The sequence below is a fragment of the Festucalex cinctus genome, chromosome 11 (genome assembly GCF_051991245.1).
Source record: "Festucalex cinctus isolate MCC-2025b chromosome 11, RoL_Fcin_1.0, whole genome shotgun sequence".
Taxonomy (NCBI): Eukaryota; Metazoa; Chordata; class Actinopteri; order Syngnathiformes; family Syngnathidae; genus Festucalex; species Festucalex cinctus.
The window spans coordinates 25,434,588-25,448,455 of record NC_135421.1 but is presented as its reverse complement, the minus strand read 5'-3'; the positions used below and the strand labels follow the sequence as shown (position 1 = coordinate 25,448,455).

At 39.5% G+C, this 13,868-nt stretch overlaps 1 protein-coding gene across 1 annotated transcript; it reads left to right on the top strand.

The window, feature by feature from the left end:
• Positions 1–792: 792 nt before the first annotated feature.
• On the top strand, positions 793–13,851 carry galnt3 (UDP-N-acetyl-alpha-D-galactosamine:polypeptide N-acetylgalactosaminyltransferase 3 (GalNAc-T3)). Its single transcript, XM_077536547.1, has 11 exons — positions 793–1,420; positions 2,697–3,238; positions 4,930–5,102; positions 5,611–5,760; positions 6,772–7,006; positions 7,085–7,202; positions 7,952–8,152; positions 9,950–10,081; positions 10,292–10,393; positions 10,496–10,648; positions 12,381–13,851. The coding sequence occupies exons 1-11, from the start codon at positions 1,418–1,420 to the stop codon at positions 12,492–12,494; spliced, it is 1,923 nt and encodes a 640-aa protein (XP_077392673.1). The 5' UTR covers positions 793–1,417; the 3' UTR covers positions 12,495–13,851.
• Positions 13,852–13,868: the final 17 nt, after the last annotated feature.

The window sequence follows — 13,868 nt, the reverse complement described above, 5'->3', positions numbered from 1 at the left end:
CAAAGTAACTCCAAAACTTTGACAACCAATAAACAGTCACTTTATTTCCATCAACAATTTGCAATGAAAAGGCACAAATACAACACAACACATAAATATTATTTTTGTATGATTTTGTGTCATATTTTCAAACTGTCTTTCAAGCCTTTCTGCATAAGTTCTTATGAGATTCAACACAATCTCTGTCAAAATTAGGTATTTACAAAGATAAAGTTATCTTATTAAAACTTCGAGTTAGATCTCATTGATGGGTAGTCTTAGCCAGATGGCAAAATACATTTTAGATGTTTTTTTTTCCTGTTAACACTGATGGTTTTAGTACTGTACATTTGCATTACATATAAAAGTGTTTATTGTTTACACGGTATTTATTATTTTAATTGAATAATTATTTAAGTAAAGTGTTTTCTTATATATTTAAGCACAATGCCAAGTCTTACAAGAATAATAAATGCACTTTTTAGGGTAGGGTGGGGCTTGTTTTTGGTGAACAACTTTAAGTTCGTCACGATTGTAGTTTTTTTGAAGAGATAAGTATTTTTAAGGTTTAATGTGAGGGCCACTGAAGTACTTGGACGGTTGCAGTGTGAGAACCAGTCCAGTTGAAGGCAGACACACTCCACCGAAGTGGCCGTGGGCATTTTCCCCACGGGTGGGATTCACGTCGCTGCTCCTCAAACACATCAAACTCTACATCGCGACCACTGAAGAAAAGAGCTGGGAGATTTGTGATCCATCCACTGGTAAGTGTCGGGATATGAAAACAAGAAACGAATTACATTGTTTAGGGTTTTTTTTCTTTTATTTATTTGTTTTAACTTTAGCCGAATGTTGTCAAGAGAGGCCGATTGGATGCGGTTCAGGATAAAGCGCGTTCCTCCGCTATTTTGTATCCCAGCAACTCCGTGGATGAATGGAGCTCTTGAACAAACCCCACTGGTACCATCCTTCATTTATTCATTTCACGTGAGCGGCTCCTCCAAACACACGCTTACGTTTATAACCAGCGACTTTAAACTTCTTGAAAAAGCCACCGCGTGTGTATAACTTTTAACTGATTTTGAAAGTTGGTTTGCCTAAGAAGACACTCGATATTTGTTTTTTGTTTTTTTTCCCCCTCCTTTTATTGCAGCCATGGAGGTACACGCGAGGTTTCGGCTCTGCACATGCGCATCAGTTGGCCCCCGCCTCCTACCTGAGAGCAGCGCACCTGGCTCCAACGAGACGGAAGTTTCGTGAAGTACAAATCTTTTTCGTATTTTGTACTCTCCCCGACCAACAACAGCTTTTCTTCGGCGTCGGTGTGGGCAGCGACGCGTTGTGCCGCCGGAAGAAGACATGAATTCGGCCCTTGTGTTTTTGTTGGACTCGATTTTGAAGCCTTTTTCTTTTTGCTGCACGTCTAGTTCACTGACTCATGGTAAGTTTTTTTTTTTCCTCTCCTTCCTCCTGACGAAACCCTCAGCCATTTACTGATTGATGACACATTACCATTTAATCACTTTGTATTGAAATAGTTGTGTTTAACTGCATTAGAATTGTGTCAAGTTTCCCTGTTTTGTGTCTGACACTAACACCATGAAGTGCCTTTGAAACTTCCCTGTTTCAACCCCAAAAAGTTGTGACTTATCATTGAGCTTTATAATATTAAGTTAGGAATGCATTGGAATATGTGATTAAAAGTTTAAAGACCAAATTAGAAGAGAGCGCTTTAAAAGATGATTCCATTGATATTATATAGTGTGAATGTTTAAAGCTATGATCATAGGAGTAGCCTATATTTTAATATATATAAATATAAAAAAAATATGTTTATTTATTTATTTATTTATTTATTTATTTTATTTTTTAATGTTAAAGGTCCTGGCTTAGTTGGTACTTCTCATTGGCATTATGTTTGTGGGTGATGCTGATGCCTAAATACTCTAGCAATTGTTTTGATATTTTCAGAGGATGAAGTTGACATGAGTAGAGATGTGCATGTGAATATTGGCGACAATTCATTAATAGCATTTTTGTGTCATCAAATGAAGTTTAGCTTTTGTACATTTAAAGTTGTGCTTATAAGTTTACATGCCCGAATGTAACAACTGTATTTAAAAAAAAAAAAAACAACAACAACTTTGCTTATATATGCGTCACTCACATCATTGTTTTTTATGCTTGAAGATTAGGATTTTATTTTTATTTTTTTAAGCCCAATCAGCGATCAAGTTTGAGGGGGGAAACCAATCATCGATACGATGAGAAGATGGAGCAATATATCTATTTTAAAACGTTTATTTACTCTACAGTCAACCTTCGCACTTATAATTGATGTCAATTGAAATGCATACAAATAATAAATAAAAAAATTGATCCAGTAAATTGAGCCATTACCATTGATCACCGATTTCAGATCAGCCAACACTGTTGTGGTCGACTGATCTAGCAGAAAATGGCTGCTAAGTCTAGCAGAAAATGGCTGCTAAGTTATTACCGTTTCTTAACTTACCCAACCACTCAATACAAATACTGAAGCTGACGGAGCACTTTGTTGGGCATCACGTCCAATAAAAAAAAAAAAAAAAACAAGACTCAGTTTGCTTATTCTGCTACATTTTCATGAGTGATTCTGTTGACAGAAACAGAACTTCATATGATATTGAGCCTGGAGGTGACACTGACTTTTTGCACTGTCTATGAATGTATTCCAGTTGGGACTGCAGTTTAAAACCAGCCTGTGTCTCCACCCAAGAAGAATGACAATACTGCGCAGAGTGCTCCGGCGACGACTGCACCCTCTCAAACTGGTCGCAGTGGTCCTGGTCTTTGTCACGTTTGTGTTCTTCATACAATGGGAAGTGGAAAGCCAAAGTTCACGGGAGGACCCGTGGCTAAAGGACATCAAAGAGAAGCGGAATAGCATGCTGGGCATGGTGATGGGAGCGGTTCATAACTTGAGGGACGCCATGCCAAAGATGCAGATCCGAGCGCCCGTGCATCAGAAGCACAGCGCGATCGGCGCGCCCTGTTTGCTGGGTCGCTACACGGCGGCGGAGCTCAAGCCGGCCTTGGAGAGGCCTCCCCAGGACCCGCTCGCTCCCGGTGCCGCTGGCAAGCCCTTCCGCGTGGACTCCCTGGACCCGGCGGAACAGAAGAAAAAAGAGGCGGGCGAGGCGAAGCACTGCTTCAATCTGTACGCCAGCGATCGCATCTCCCTGAGCCGAGACCTGGGCGCAGACACGAGACCGCCAGAGTAATGTTTGCTCGCGCACTCTTCATCCTGTTCATACAAAAAGAGCTCATGTTTGACTGGATCTTAAACTCGATATGGAGTCGGCGATGTTTGTGCAAACCAACTGTTGCTCACTCCTTTGCCAAATAATTGTTCAGCATCAAAGCTGCAGTCGCACCTACTTGTTGTGCTGAGCCCATTTATAACTCAATAGTCTGATAATGGTAATAAACTAATAAAATTCGACTGGCACGAGGGCTAATATCACAATGTTACAAACTTGACCCCCCCCCCCCCCCCCAAAAAAAAAAAAAATGCCACATGTAATTCTCAAAAAATACCACGAGAGATCATCAGGTGAAGTTATTCAATATCAAAAAAAAAAAAAAAAAAAAAGAAGCTTTTGTTCATGTATCTATGCCAACCATATACTGTAACAGACAAAAGGATCAAATGCTCTTCCAGTAAATGACAAAACGTTTATAATTAACCTGTACATCTACTTTTTTGTGACTTGTTTTGCTAAGCGTATATGAGCCTTGTCTCAGTAACGGTTGGGAAACAAGTTAAACCGTTCACAGAAGGTTGAGGAAATTGGCTGAGTATTTTTTTTTTTTTTAAGGCAAACTGTAAATGACAAAAGAAAAATAAACAATGGAACCTCGAGATTCCATGTTTGTCAAGGAAAATAATGGCGCTTACCAGTAATTGAAAATAATGGAAAATTAGTAGTAGTGGTAGTAATTAGTAGTAAACCCCGCCAGAAACTTGCTGCTTTGAATGCGAGTCGGCTTCGGCTTACTTCACTGAACTTCTGTTGAAAGTGAAAGTCAACCCAAATAATTTCTTTCCAATAATATATTGTGTATGTCCCAAGCTAGCTAGCAACACGGCTTTCTGATTAATATTGTTTTTGTAGAATATTAGTTAAGCAGCAAAATCCACCAGTTTTTATCCATCTCTGGGGGCAGCCATTTTGTCACTTTCTGTCGCCTGAAGATGACATCACAGACTTCCCTTTTTAATCTTCTGGTTTATGTCTCAGGCTGCCCCTTCTTTAGAATGTGTTGAAAAAAAAATGTCATCAGAGGTCTACCGCAATACATTATATTGAAATCTTATTTATTTGTTTATTTATTTATTTATTTATTAATAGTTTATTTCATTATTTATTAAACAGAGATGGGGCAGAAAGCCAAACTTATGTAATCCACGAAAGTGGGACATCTTGAAGTGTTAGAAAAATCAAAAGAAAATTTGAACTTTTTTTGGTTATTGTGGAGAAAAATGTCTTTGCATAACATAGATGGCGGCATGGGGGTAATACAAAACTAGAGTCTTAACTCCAACAAATCCATCATGTTTGGTTTTTGCAAGTGGAGTCAGACAAAAACCACAGAGATGATTACTCTCACCGAGACTTGGCTTCAACATGCCCACCCGGTTGCTATGGCTAGCTCGAGCAAAAGCATTTGGCTAATTACAGCCCCCTCCAATACGCCCCATTTTACAATGCATGTCAGTGCAGCACAAATTTCAGCTGTAAAAACATTAATTTTAATCTCATTGATTCAAATCATTTTTCTCACTGCCCATTGGAAAAGAAAAAAAATGACACCATAAACGGGGTGTCACAGCAGTAATGGAACACGCCACAGAGGAAGCCTTCTGGACCACTCGGGACAAACAGATCTTTGTGCTTCTCTCTGCAGATGTATTGAGCAAACCTTCAAGCGATGCCCGCCCTTACCAACCACCAGCGTGATCATCGTGTTTCACAATGAGGCCTGGAGCACCCTGCTAAGGACGGTGTACAGCGTCCTGCATACGTCCCCTGCCATCCTCCTCAAGGAGATTATCCTGGTGGACGACGCCAGTGTTGACGGTAAAACGGGCCCCGTTAGGAGCCAATCATTTTCTTTTTTGCGGGCTTCGGTTCCATGCGGCGTGATGAGGAGGAAGCCCCTTTTTCCTTTTTGTAGCTCGAGGAAGTGGAAACTGGAGGTGAATACTTTCCTAAGACGACTTCACAGTCGGAGCTTAGAAAAGACTCTTGCAAAGAGGGGCCTGCTGGAGGGAGGTAACAGAATCCAAGGGGAGCGTTCATCCGGTCTCGAACGTTGGATTCTGTTACTTAAAGGGAGCCCAGGCCACAGGTGGTGCCCGGATCTGCGGCAGCCTTATTCTGTGGAAACTGGTTTGACCAAATAGCTGGCCATGTCGAGGATTAGCTGCGAAGCTTGCCCTTTTGTTATTCGGGTTGAATCATGCATGCCGAGGATTGCGATTGTTATCCAGTCATCACCTTGACAGTCCCGGCGCCTTTATGTAGGACTAATCCAGATGAGTTTCTAAATGTAAAACTCATTCACTCTTGACCTTTTGTATTTCAGATGTGCTGAAGGACGAGCTGGACGAGTACGTGAAACCACTGAGTATCGTACGGGTCGTCCGGCAAGTAGAGAGGAAAGGCCTCATTACCGCTCGGTTATTGGGCGCATCTGTGGCCACCGGTGACACGCTCACTTTTCTGGACGCCCATTGTGAGTCCACAACATTATATTATTTTATATTGATTATTGTTTTTGATATCCTTTTTTTAAATTGTTTTTATTAGTTTGCGTTTTTTTAAACATGTTTTCGTGTTAGTTTTTTTTGTTTTGTTTTAGTGTGAGTTCCATTTTTTATATATATGAAGTTTAAAAATATATATATATATATATATATATATATATATATTAGGTTATAAATTACAATTCCCAAATGACAATTTAATCCTTCCTTCTCCCGTACAGTAATACTGAAATAAATATACTAAATTTTAAAATAAACCTCCTAAAACCTCACATGTGAAATTAATTGACCGGGGAAAAACAAATGTATTTATTTTTACAATAATTATATTGATTAAAGTAACGTAAAATGTAGTGTCAGTTGATTTACTTTTTTTCTTTTTTTTTTAAAGCAACCGTTTATATTATTTAGCACCCTCTAGTGGTAGACTAATCATAAAAAAAACATGATTAATTTCAATAATGTGCAAAATAAAATGCATTCACATCAATGTACATCTTTTTTTTCCTTTCTCTTTTTAAAATATAATCATAGGTCAAGTAATTGCTAATTATATGACATAGGCTACCCCTTACATGACATGTTTCGTTGCCATCTTTCTGCCACGGATTCCCGAAGGAGAAGACCTTTTGTGAATGTGGTTAGCTTCTGGTGGTGCTTGCAGCTAATGTCAGACTGGGAATGTCAGAATGGGTCGACTGCTGTTTACCTTTCACAACTGGGACCTGAAGGTGGTCGTCACTGTGCCCCCCCCCCCCCACCATGATTCAGGCCCCCGCCGCTTGCCTCCCTCTGCTTTGCTCTCGCTAGCTTTTGCTAGCTTCTCCCACTAGCCGTTCACTCCAGCTAGTTCTTGCTAGCTCGATGGCTAGTAAATAGCACTGTTCCATGTAAAGCGCTCTCATTTTTATTTAGTGAACGAACCCCCAATTTTGCTTATTTTGCTTGATTTTGTTAACTCGGTTTCTTGTGGTTCCCAGGCGAATGCTTTCACGGATGGCTGGAGCCACTGCTTGCCAGGATAGCGGCGAACTCGACTGCAGTGGTCAGTCCTGACATATCGACCATCGACCTCAACACCTTTGAGTTTATGAAGCCGTCCCCGTACGGCCAGAACCACAACCGGGGTAACTTTGACTGGGGCTTGTCCTTTGGATGGGAGGGTCTTCCGGATCATGAGAAAAAGAGGAGGAAGGATGAAACGTACCCAATTAAGTAAGCCGAGCATCCTCACAATGTTGACTTTGCGAAAACTTTTTTTTTTTTTTTTATTAAATATGAAGTGTTGTGTAGGACTCCCACATTTGCCGGAGGACTGTTTTCCATCTCGAAGGAATATTTCTACCACATCGGAAGCTATGATGAGGAAATGGAAATCTGGGGTGGCGAAAATATTGAAATGTCTTTCAGGGTAAGGAATGCCAAGCCATAAACTTTTATGTTTGTTTGTTTATGTATTTATTTAGTGATGTAGTTCCTTTTAAAAATAAATAAATAAATAATAATAATAATAATAAACAATCCATTTTAATTGAATTATTTAAGTACTTTTTTTATTTTATTTTATTTTTTTTAATTCAAACTGCATAATATCACAATAACCATTGTATGGTGTTTGGGTCTGCGTGACGTGTGTTCTTTTTTTTAAGGAAAAGAAAATGAGTGCCCCCCCACCCCAATAGTCCTTCGCTTGGCTCATTTTCTGCATCAAACATGTATCATGACACACATTTTCAACACATTTATATTACAGGATGTTCTGCTCTCAATTGGCAACATTTTTGTGTTTCTGACCTTGCCCTTGCAACATTGTTGCAAAATTCAAGCATCAACACCTTCAGCTCTCATATTCCCAAACATTTTACCAAAGATGGGAGTAAGTTAAACATCTGTGAATTTCAGTTCATGTATCACGTTTCAGACTTGATCACAGACTTTCACATAAGCGTTTGCTCATGATGGTGGTACTTTTGAGAGCTACAAATTTGTCATATTGGGTGTAAAAATGTTTTTAATAACCACTGTTTCAATATTTATTGTAGCTGACATAGCTATTGCTAAATATGTGATCCAATCGGTACCAGTGCAAACAAACTGAACTGTCGCACTTGGTGAAATGGGGCTTGAAGTGTTTTTATGGCGTTGCCGTGTCACCCGCAGGTCTGGCAGTGCGGCGGACAGCTGGAGATCATCCCGTGCTCCGTCGTCGGCCACGTTTTCCGCACCAAGAGTCCCCATACTTTTCCCAAGGGCACACAGGTGATCGCCCGCAACCAAGTCCGACTGGCCGAAGTCTGGATGGACGAGTATAAGGAGATCTTCTACCGCCGTAACCAGCAAGCAGGGCAGATGGCCAAAGATGTATGTGATACCTCTCATCAGCATTTTCTCACTTAATCATTTAAAAATACTTTCACACGCTGTTTTTTTTTATTTTTTATTTTTTATTTTTTTAACTCTTTTACTGCCACACGTTATCAAAAAAAAGAAACAAAAAAAAAGTGCCAGCCGATTACGAGCATTCATCAGATTATTTCATACACCGGCAGCACATTGAAAAGAGACACAATGCTGCCATCCGCTGGCCATAGTTAGTTTGTGTGTTTGATTCCACACCCCATTGACCAGGCAGCGCTGCACTTAGCCGTTGCACTTCCCATTGATTAAAAAAATAATAAAAAAATGTAGATGACGTCATTTAACGGTATATGGCGGCATACATTGTGATTTTACTAATCGTTATTAATCGATTTTGGCGGTCAAAGAGTTAACATGGGCCTTATAATAATGGTTTAGGCGCTCTCTTCTCAAGGCAAGTTTAAACATATCCTTCTGTTAATTACCTAGCAGCAGCTGTCCGTCTCAACGCGACTTTTGCAAGGTGAAATTACATTCTTTAAGGTCAAGTGTAGAATTACAAAGAGAGTCCAAAGTACAGCGTTTAACTCATTCAGTCAAAAGGAAGTGCATTGTTTGAAAAGAAAAAAAAATAAATGGCCGCCATGAAAGCTTGCTGGCAGCAGGCGGAGACTTAACAACCTGGAGGAAGGCAACACTGGTAAATGACAGAGGCTGTTCGTATTTTCCTGACATGTGGTCTCATGGGTGCCATAAAAAGCTCCCTCAGGGCTCCACCTCAAGCAGCCTTCGAATGCGCATTCCTCAAGGAGTCATGCGCATTAGTCGGAAGTGTAGAAGAGAAGAACTAGCATCATCTTCATGTGCTTGAGCAACCTTATTCCAAAATATCACTTTGATTAGTCTTTGTTGTTCCTCCAATTCCTTATTTTTTTTCCATCTTCCTCTTGTCATTCAACTCCCACATACATCTGATATGATATACACCGTTTCAATGTCAACATGCTCCAAAAATTCACACCTAGCAGGCTCACATTGTCATTGGTCTTACATACTGCACAATTTAATGTTTAATATACTACAAAAAAATATATATAATTTCTCAGGTGTTTGAATAATGCCGTGGTGGGTCACTTGTTAGAGTCGATTGTACTGTGACCAAGGGGTCGGCGGTTCGAATCCCATTGTCCATTGTAAATGTCTATTTACGCAAGACCCAAAATATATTTATATGCATATCATAAAATGAATTACTTAATCACATAAATTAAATCCATTCATCTTCAATATCAGCTTTCATCTTGTTCCACATCATTCAATACGATTGCATACCATGTCACAGATTTTCATAAGTTGGTAGTCCAGAGGTTAAAGCAAATTACTCGTGCGTGGGAGACCAGGGTTCATATTCCGGGTCAAGCAGATTTTAGTCAAAGTTCAATTTTGTATAATTCCACATGCATTTAAATATTAGCATTCAGTGTTTGGCATTCACGCGCAATTTCTAGTTTTTGTATACATCTTCTTTTTTCTTTTTTTTTTTTCTTTGCACATGGGCATGTTGACTAGGAATCAGAATTTTACCAAATGTACTTAAATCTATTGTTGTTTCTTAATATTTTCTATGACAATAACAATTAAATGGGAAGTCAACCCCCAAAATTTCTTTACAATTAATTTGTGCCCCACTAGTCTGAACACACTATTCTGATTAATATAATAATGTACCTTTTTGCAAGATGCAGACACTTTTATATTTGATGTTATTCTGTTTTGTTTTTTGTTTTTTTTGTTCTACAGAAAAGCTTTGGCGACGTCTCAAAGCGACTCGAACTCCGTGAGCGTCTGCATTGCAAAAACTTCTCCTGGTATTTGAAGAACGTCTACCCAGAAGTCTTCATGCCCGACCTGAACCCTCTGCGCTCTGGCGCGGTAAGTGTGGGCGCCGAGCCCTGTCGGCTCCTCCCCCCCAAAAAAAACTCTTAATCCTCAGGGCTCAGCGCAGCCACTGCGGGTTTCTACTCGGGACCTCCAGCGGGGTCCGCAGCAGTTCCAATTTGACTCTCACCAGACACTCAAGTTGTTTGAACAGCTTGCTCGGGTTTGTTAGCTTTTCATTTTGCGTCCTTTCTTTGTGTTTAGATGAAAAATATGGGCAAGGACTCGTGTCTGGACGCGGGTGAGAACAATGACGGGGGCAAACCACTGATCATGTACCCATGTCACGGAATGGGAGGGAACCAGGTTTGGAAGAAAATGCCTTCTATCACTTTTCAACAAAAATCTAAATTGCTTGCAATCATTTTTCTTTCTTTCTTTTTTTTTTTTCTCTGCTTGCACCTGTAGTATTTTGAATACTCCACGTATCACGATATGCGACACAACATCCAGAAGGAGCTGTGTTTGCATGGAGCGGAAGGGGCTGTCAAGCTGGAGGCTTGCCAGTATAAAGGCGGGAACACGGCGGTCGGACCCGAACAAAAGTGGGAGCTGCAGGATGTAAGTTGATGATGATTGCAATTTAATACAGTGGAACCTGTACTTACGAACGTCTCTTCATACGAAATTTCCGAGTTATCAAACGCCTCAATGGGAAAATATTGCCTCTTGTTACCAAAGAAATTTCTAGATACGAAAGGTAAAAATACATTACCGAACGCAATATACAACATTTCATCTATGGCTATTACCGATCTATGAGCCTAGATAATAGATCGGTGTCTATACAGCATCATTCATCCCGCGGCCCATGAGGTGTTCCAATAGTTTTTCGTAAATGTATTAACTAACGGCCGACGAATTTGTGCAAAAATGCAAACAATTGGTGATTGGTGAAGGCACGGTAAGTTTTTAATTGCGACGAGACGGGCCTTTTTTGGAAAAAGATGCCTCGCCATACTGGATGTTTCGGAATTTGTTTAAAAGAATCAACCAGAAAAAGTGTTCACCAGTCGGGCGTTTGCTCACTAAGATGATGTTTGCCTTGGACATTTTCGGGAAAAAAAAGAGAAAAAAAAAAAGCAAACATCCTTGGATCAGTTGTTTACAAAACACCAGGCAAAAAAAAAAAAAAAAAAAAAAAAAACACTTCTGAGAGAAAATATGAACCGAAGAGGGCAAAAAACAATGAGGACAGCAGTTCAAAAGGTAAATGACCATCATTTTTATTCTTTACTCTATTCTTTGTTTGTTACATTATGCACAACTCTCATTTATTGTGCAATTATCTAATTGTAACATGTATTTGTTACATGTTTTGATGCATTTTTCTGCTTCATAAAACATTTATGTCTGAATTTTGGGAGGCTTGGAACGGATTAGAGCATTTACATGGAAAATGTGTCTCTACTTACAAAATGTTCTACTTAACAACTTTGTTCCAGAACCAATTAATTCCGGAATTAGAGGTACCACTGTATGTGATTTATTATTTTCAAGGTCTTCTTCCCATGTATTATTTAAAGGGGAAGTTGACAACTCTTTAAACAATTTTCAGCAGTGAAGTTATTTTGTCCAGAATGAATTTGATAACTTTATTTTCATGTACAATTAATACTTTTAAAAAGTATTTTTCTACTTGCTGTCGACTGATGATGACATCATCTGTGCTGAGGAAGTAGGTAACGACCAATCATGGCTCAGTTTATTGACCAAAACTAGAAAACAGGTGAGCCATGATTGGGCATTATTTACTTCTTCAGCACAGGTGATGTCATCATCAGTCGACAGCAAGTAGAAAAAATACTTTTTAAAGGTATCAATTGTACATGAATTCAGTGGAATTCAACTTTTTACTGCTGAAAATGGCTCAATGAGTCAAATATTTCTTTAGTTAAACAATTCTTGACAAAAAAATGTAATATTTGACCTCACTAGTCTAAACATGACATTTTGATTAATATTACATTTGTGGAATATGTGTTAGGAAGCAAAATCCAGCCATTTTTTTTTTTATCTATGGAAGGGGCGGCCATTTTGCCACTTGCTGTTGACTGAAGATGACATCACAGCTGCTCAGGGCACAGGAACAACCAATCACAGCTCAACTGTTATTTGAAGCTGGTTTTTGCTGCTTAATTCGTCTTCCACAAACACAATATTAACCAAAATACCATATTTAGACTTGTGGGGCTGCATAAATCATATTATTGTTAAGGAATGTTTTGGGTTTGACTTCCCCATTAACAAACACGAAATAAATAAATAAAATGTTTTGTTTCTCTTGAACTAGAACCTGTTAGTCTACATGCCCGGAAAGAACATGTGTCTGAGTGCTCGTTTGGAGAATCCCGCCCTGGCTCCCTGCGACCCCTCGGACAAATACCAGCTATGGTCCTTCGTCTGAATGTGACGTCTTTGAGTATCCCTTTTTTATACATACCAGGCTGCAATGAGTTTTAATTTATTTTTAACACATGAAAACAATCGTCGCTGCTTCAAATTGTGAATGTGGGGAGAAAGCACGGCGGGGCCACTGCGAGGAGGAAACGTTTGACACGTGACTTGTCCTCCATTACAATGTGAACTCAAAAGATGCTTGGAACGATGAAGATGCACTGTGCTGACTCGTGCCTCCTTTTTTGTGTGTGTGTGTGTGCGTTTGAGATTAAATGTGTGGACGAAAGTTTTGGGACACATGGCTATTGCATAACTTGGCCCAGAAGCTTCCACTCTCTTGGGGTTGGCCCAAAACAGAAACAGCTCCCACTTAAATGGAAGCATGTGATTGTCCGTCATTAAAATGAAGAATTAAAAGGGTAAGTCAACCTTAAACATTTCTTAGCAATAATATATCATATGTGACCTCACATTCTGATTAATATTACATTTGCGGAGTATGAGTCATGCAGCAAAATTCAGCCATTTTTTATCCATCTCAGGGGGCGGCCATTTTGCCCCTTGCTGTCAACTGATGACATCGCAGTTACTCGGGCAACGGCCAATCACAGCTTACCTGTTTTTCTGAAGCTGAGCTGTGATGTCATTTTCGCTCGACAGCAAGTGACAAAATGGCCGCCTTCTGATGTTGATAAATATTGATGGATTTTGCTGTTTTTAACTAACGTAATATTAACCAGAATACCATATTTAGACTAGTAGGGCGGCATAAATGATAACCCGGTGTTCCCAAGACTTAAGTCCTAATGTACTTCTCCTCGTATGTGTATTGTAACATGCCAATGAAGCCAATCCTGAATTGAATATCTTTCTATTAAATGATAAATAAAAAATGATCAAATTAATGGTTTACAATTAGTGCGCCAAAGAGACTGAATAGAAAAGCTGAAACACAAATGAGAGTATCGTCCTTTTTTTAAGAATCTTATTTTTATGACAACTTTCTCCAGTGCCTTAGGTTTCATTTTATTGTGTGCGAGGTGAGAAAGGTGATCTACTGCATGAATGGGTGGAAGTTTGCAAGGAATACTGTTGTTGTTGTGGGTGGGCATTGTTTGCTTGGGATGACGTTGGCTGGCACTGAAACCACCTGATGCAATGCCCCTATGCTTAGCTGCAAATGTATGATTGTATTTGATAAATGATGATTACCAACACACTGCTGTAAAAGAGGCCAAAGCCCGCAACTCATTTGTGGTATTTGTCTTCAAACTGCGACCTTTACCAGCCTTACTGTATGACTTTCATGTCAAATGGGGACTAGAAAAATAAATATGCGCAGTCACTTGTCTACTGCTTCGCAATTTTGGTGTTTGTGATT

Coding starts and splice junctions, on each gene's coding strand:
- galnt3 (XM_077536547.1), top strand. Junction 7,007..7,084: donor GATGAAACGTACCCAATTAA/GTAAGCCGAGCA, acceptor AGTGTTGTGTAG/GACTCCCACATTTGCCGGAG. Junction 8,153..9,949: donor CAGGGCAGATGGCCAAAGAT/GTATGTGATACC, acceptor TTTGTTCTACAG/AAAAGCTTTGGCGACGTCTC.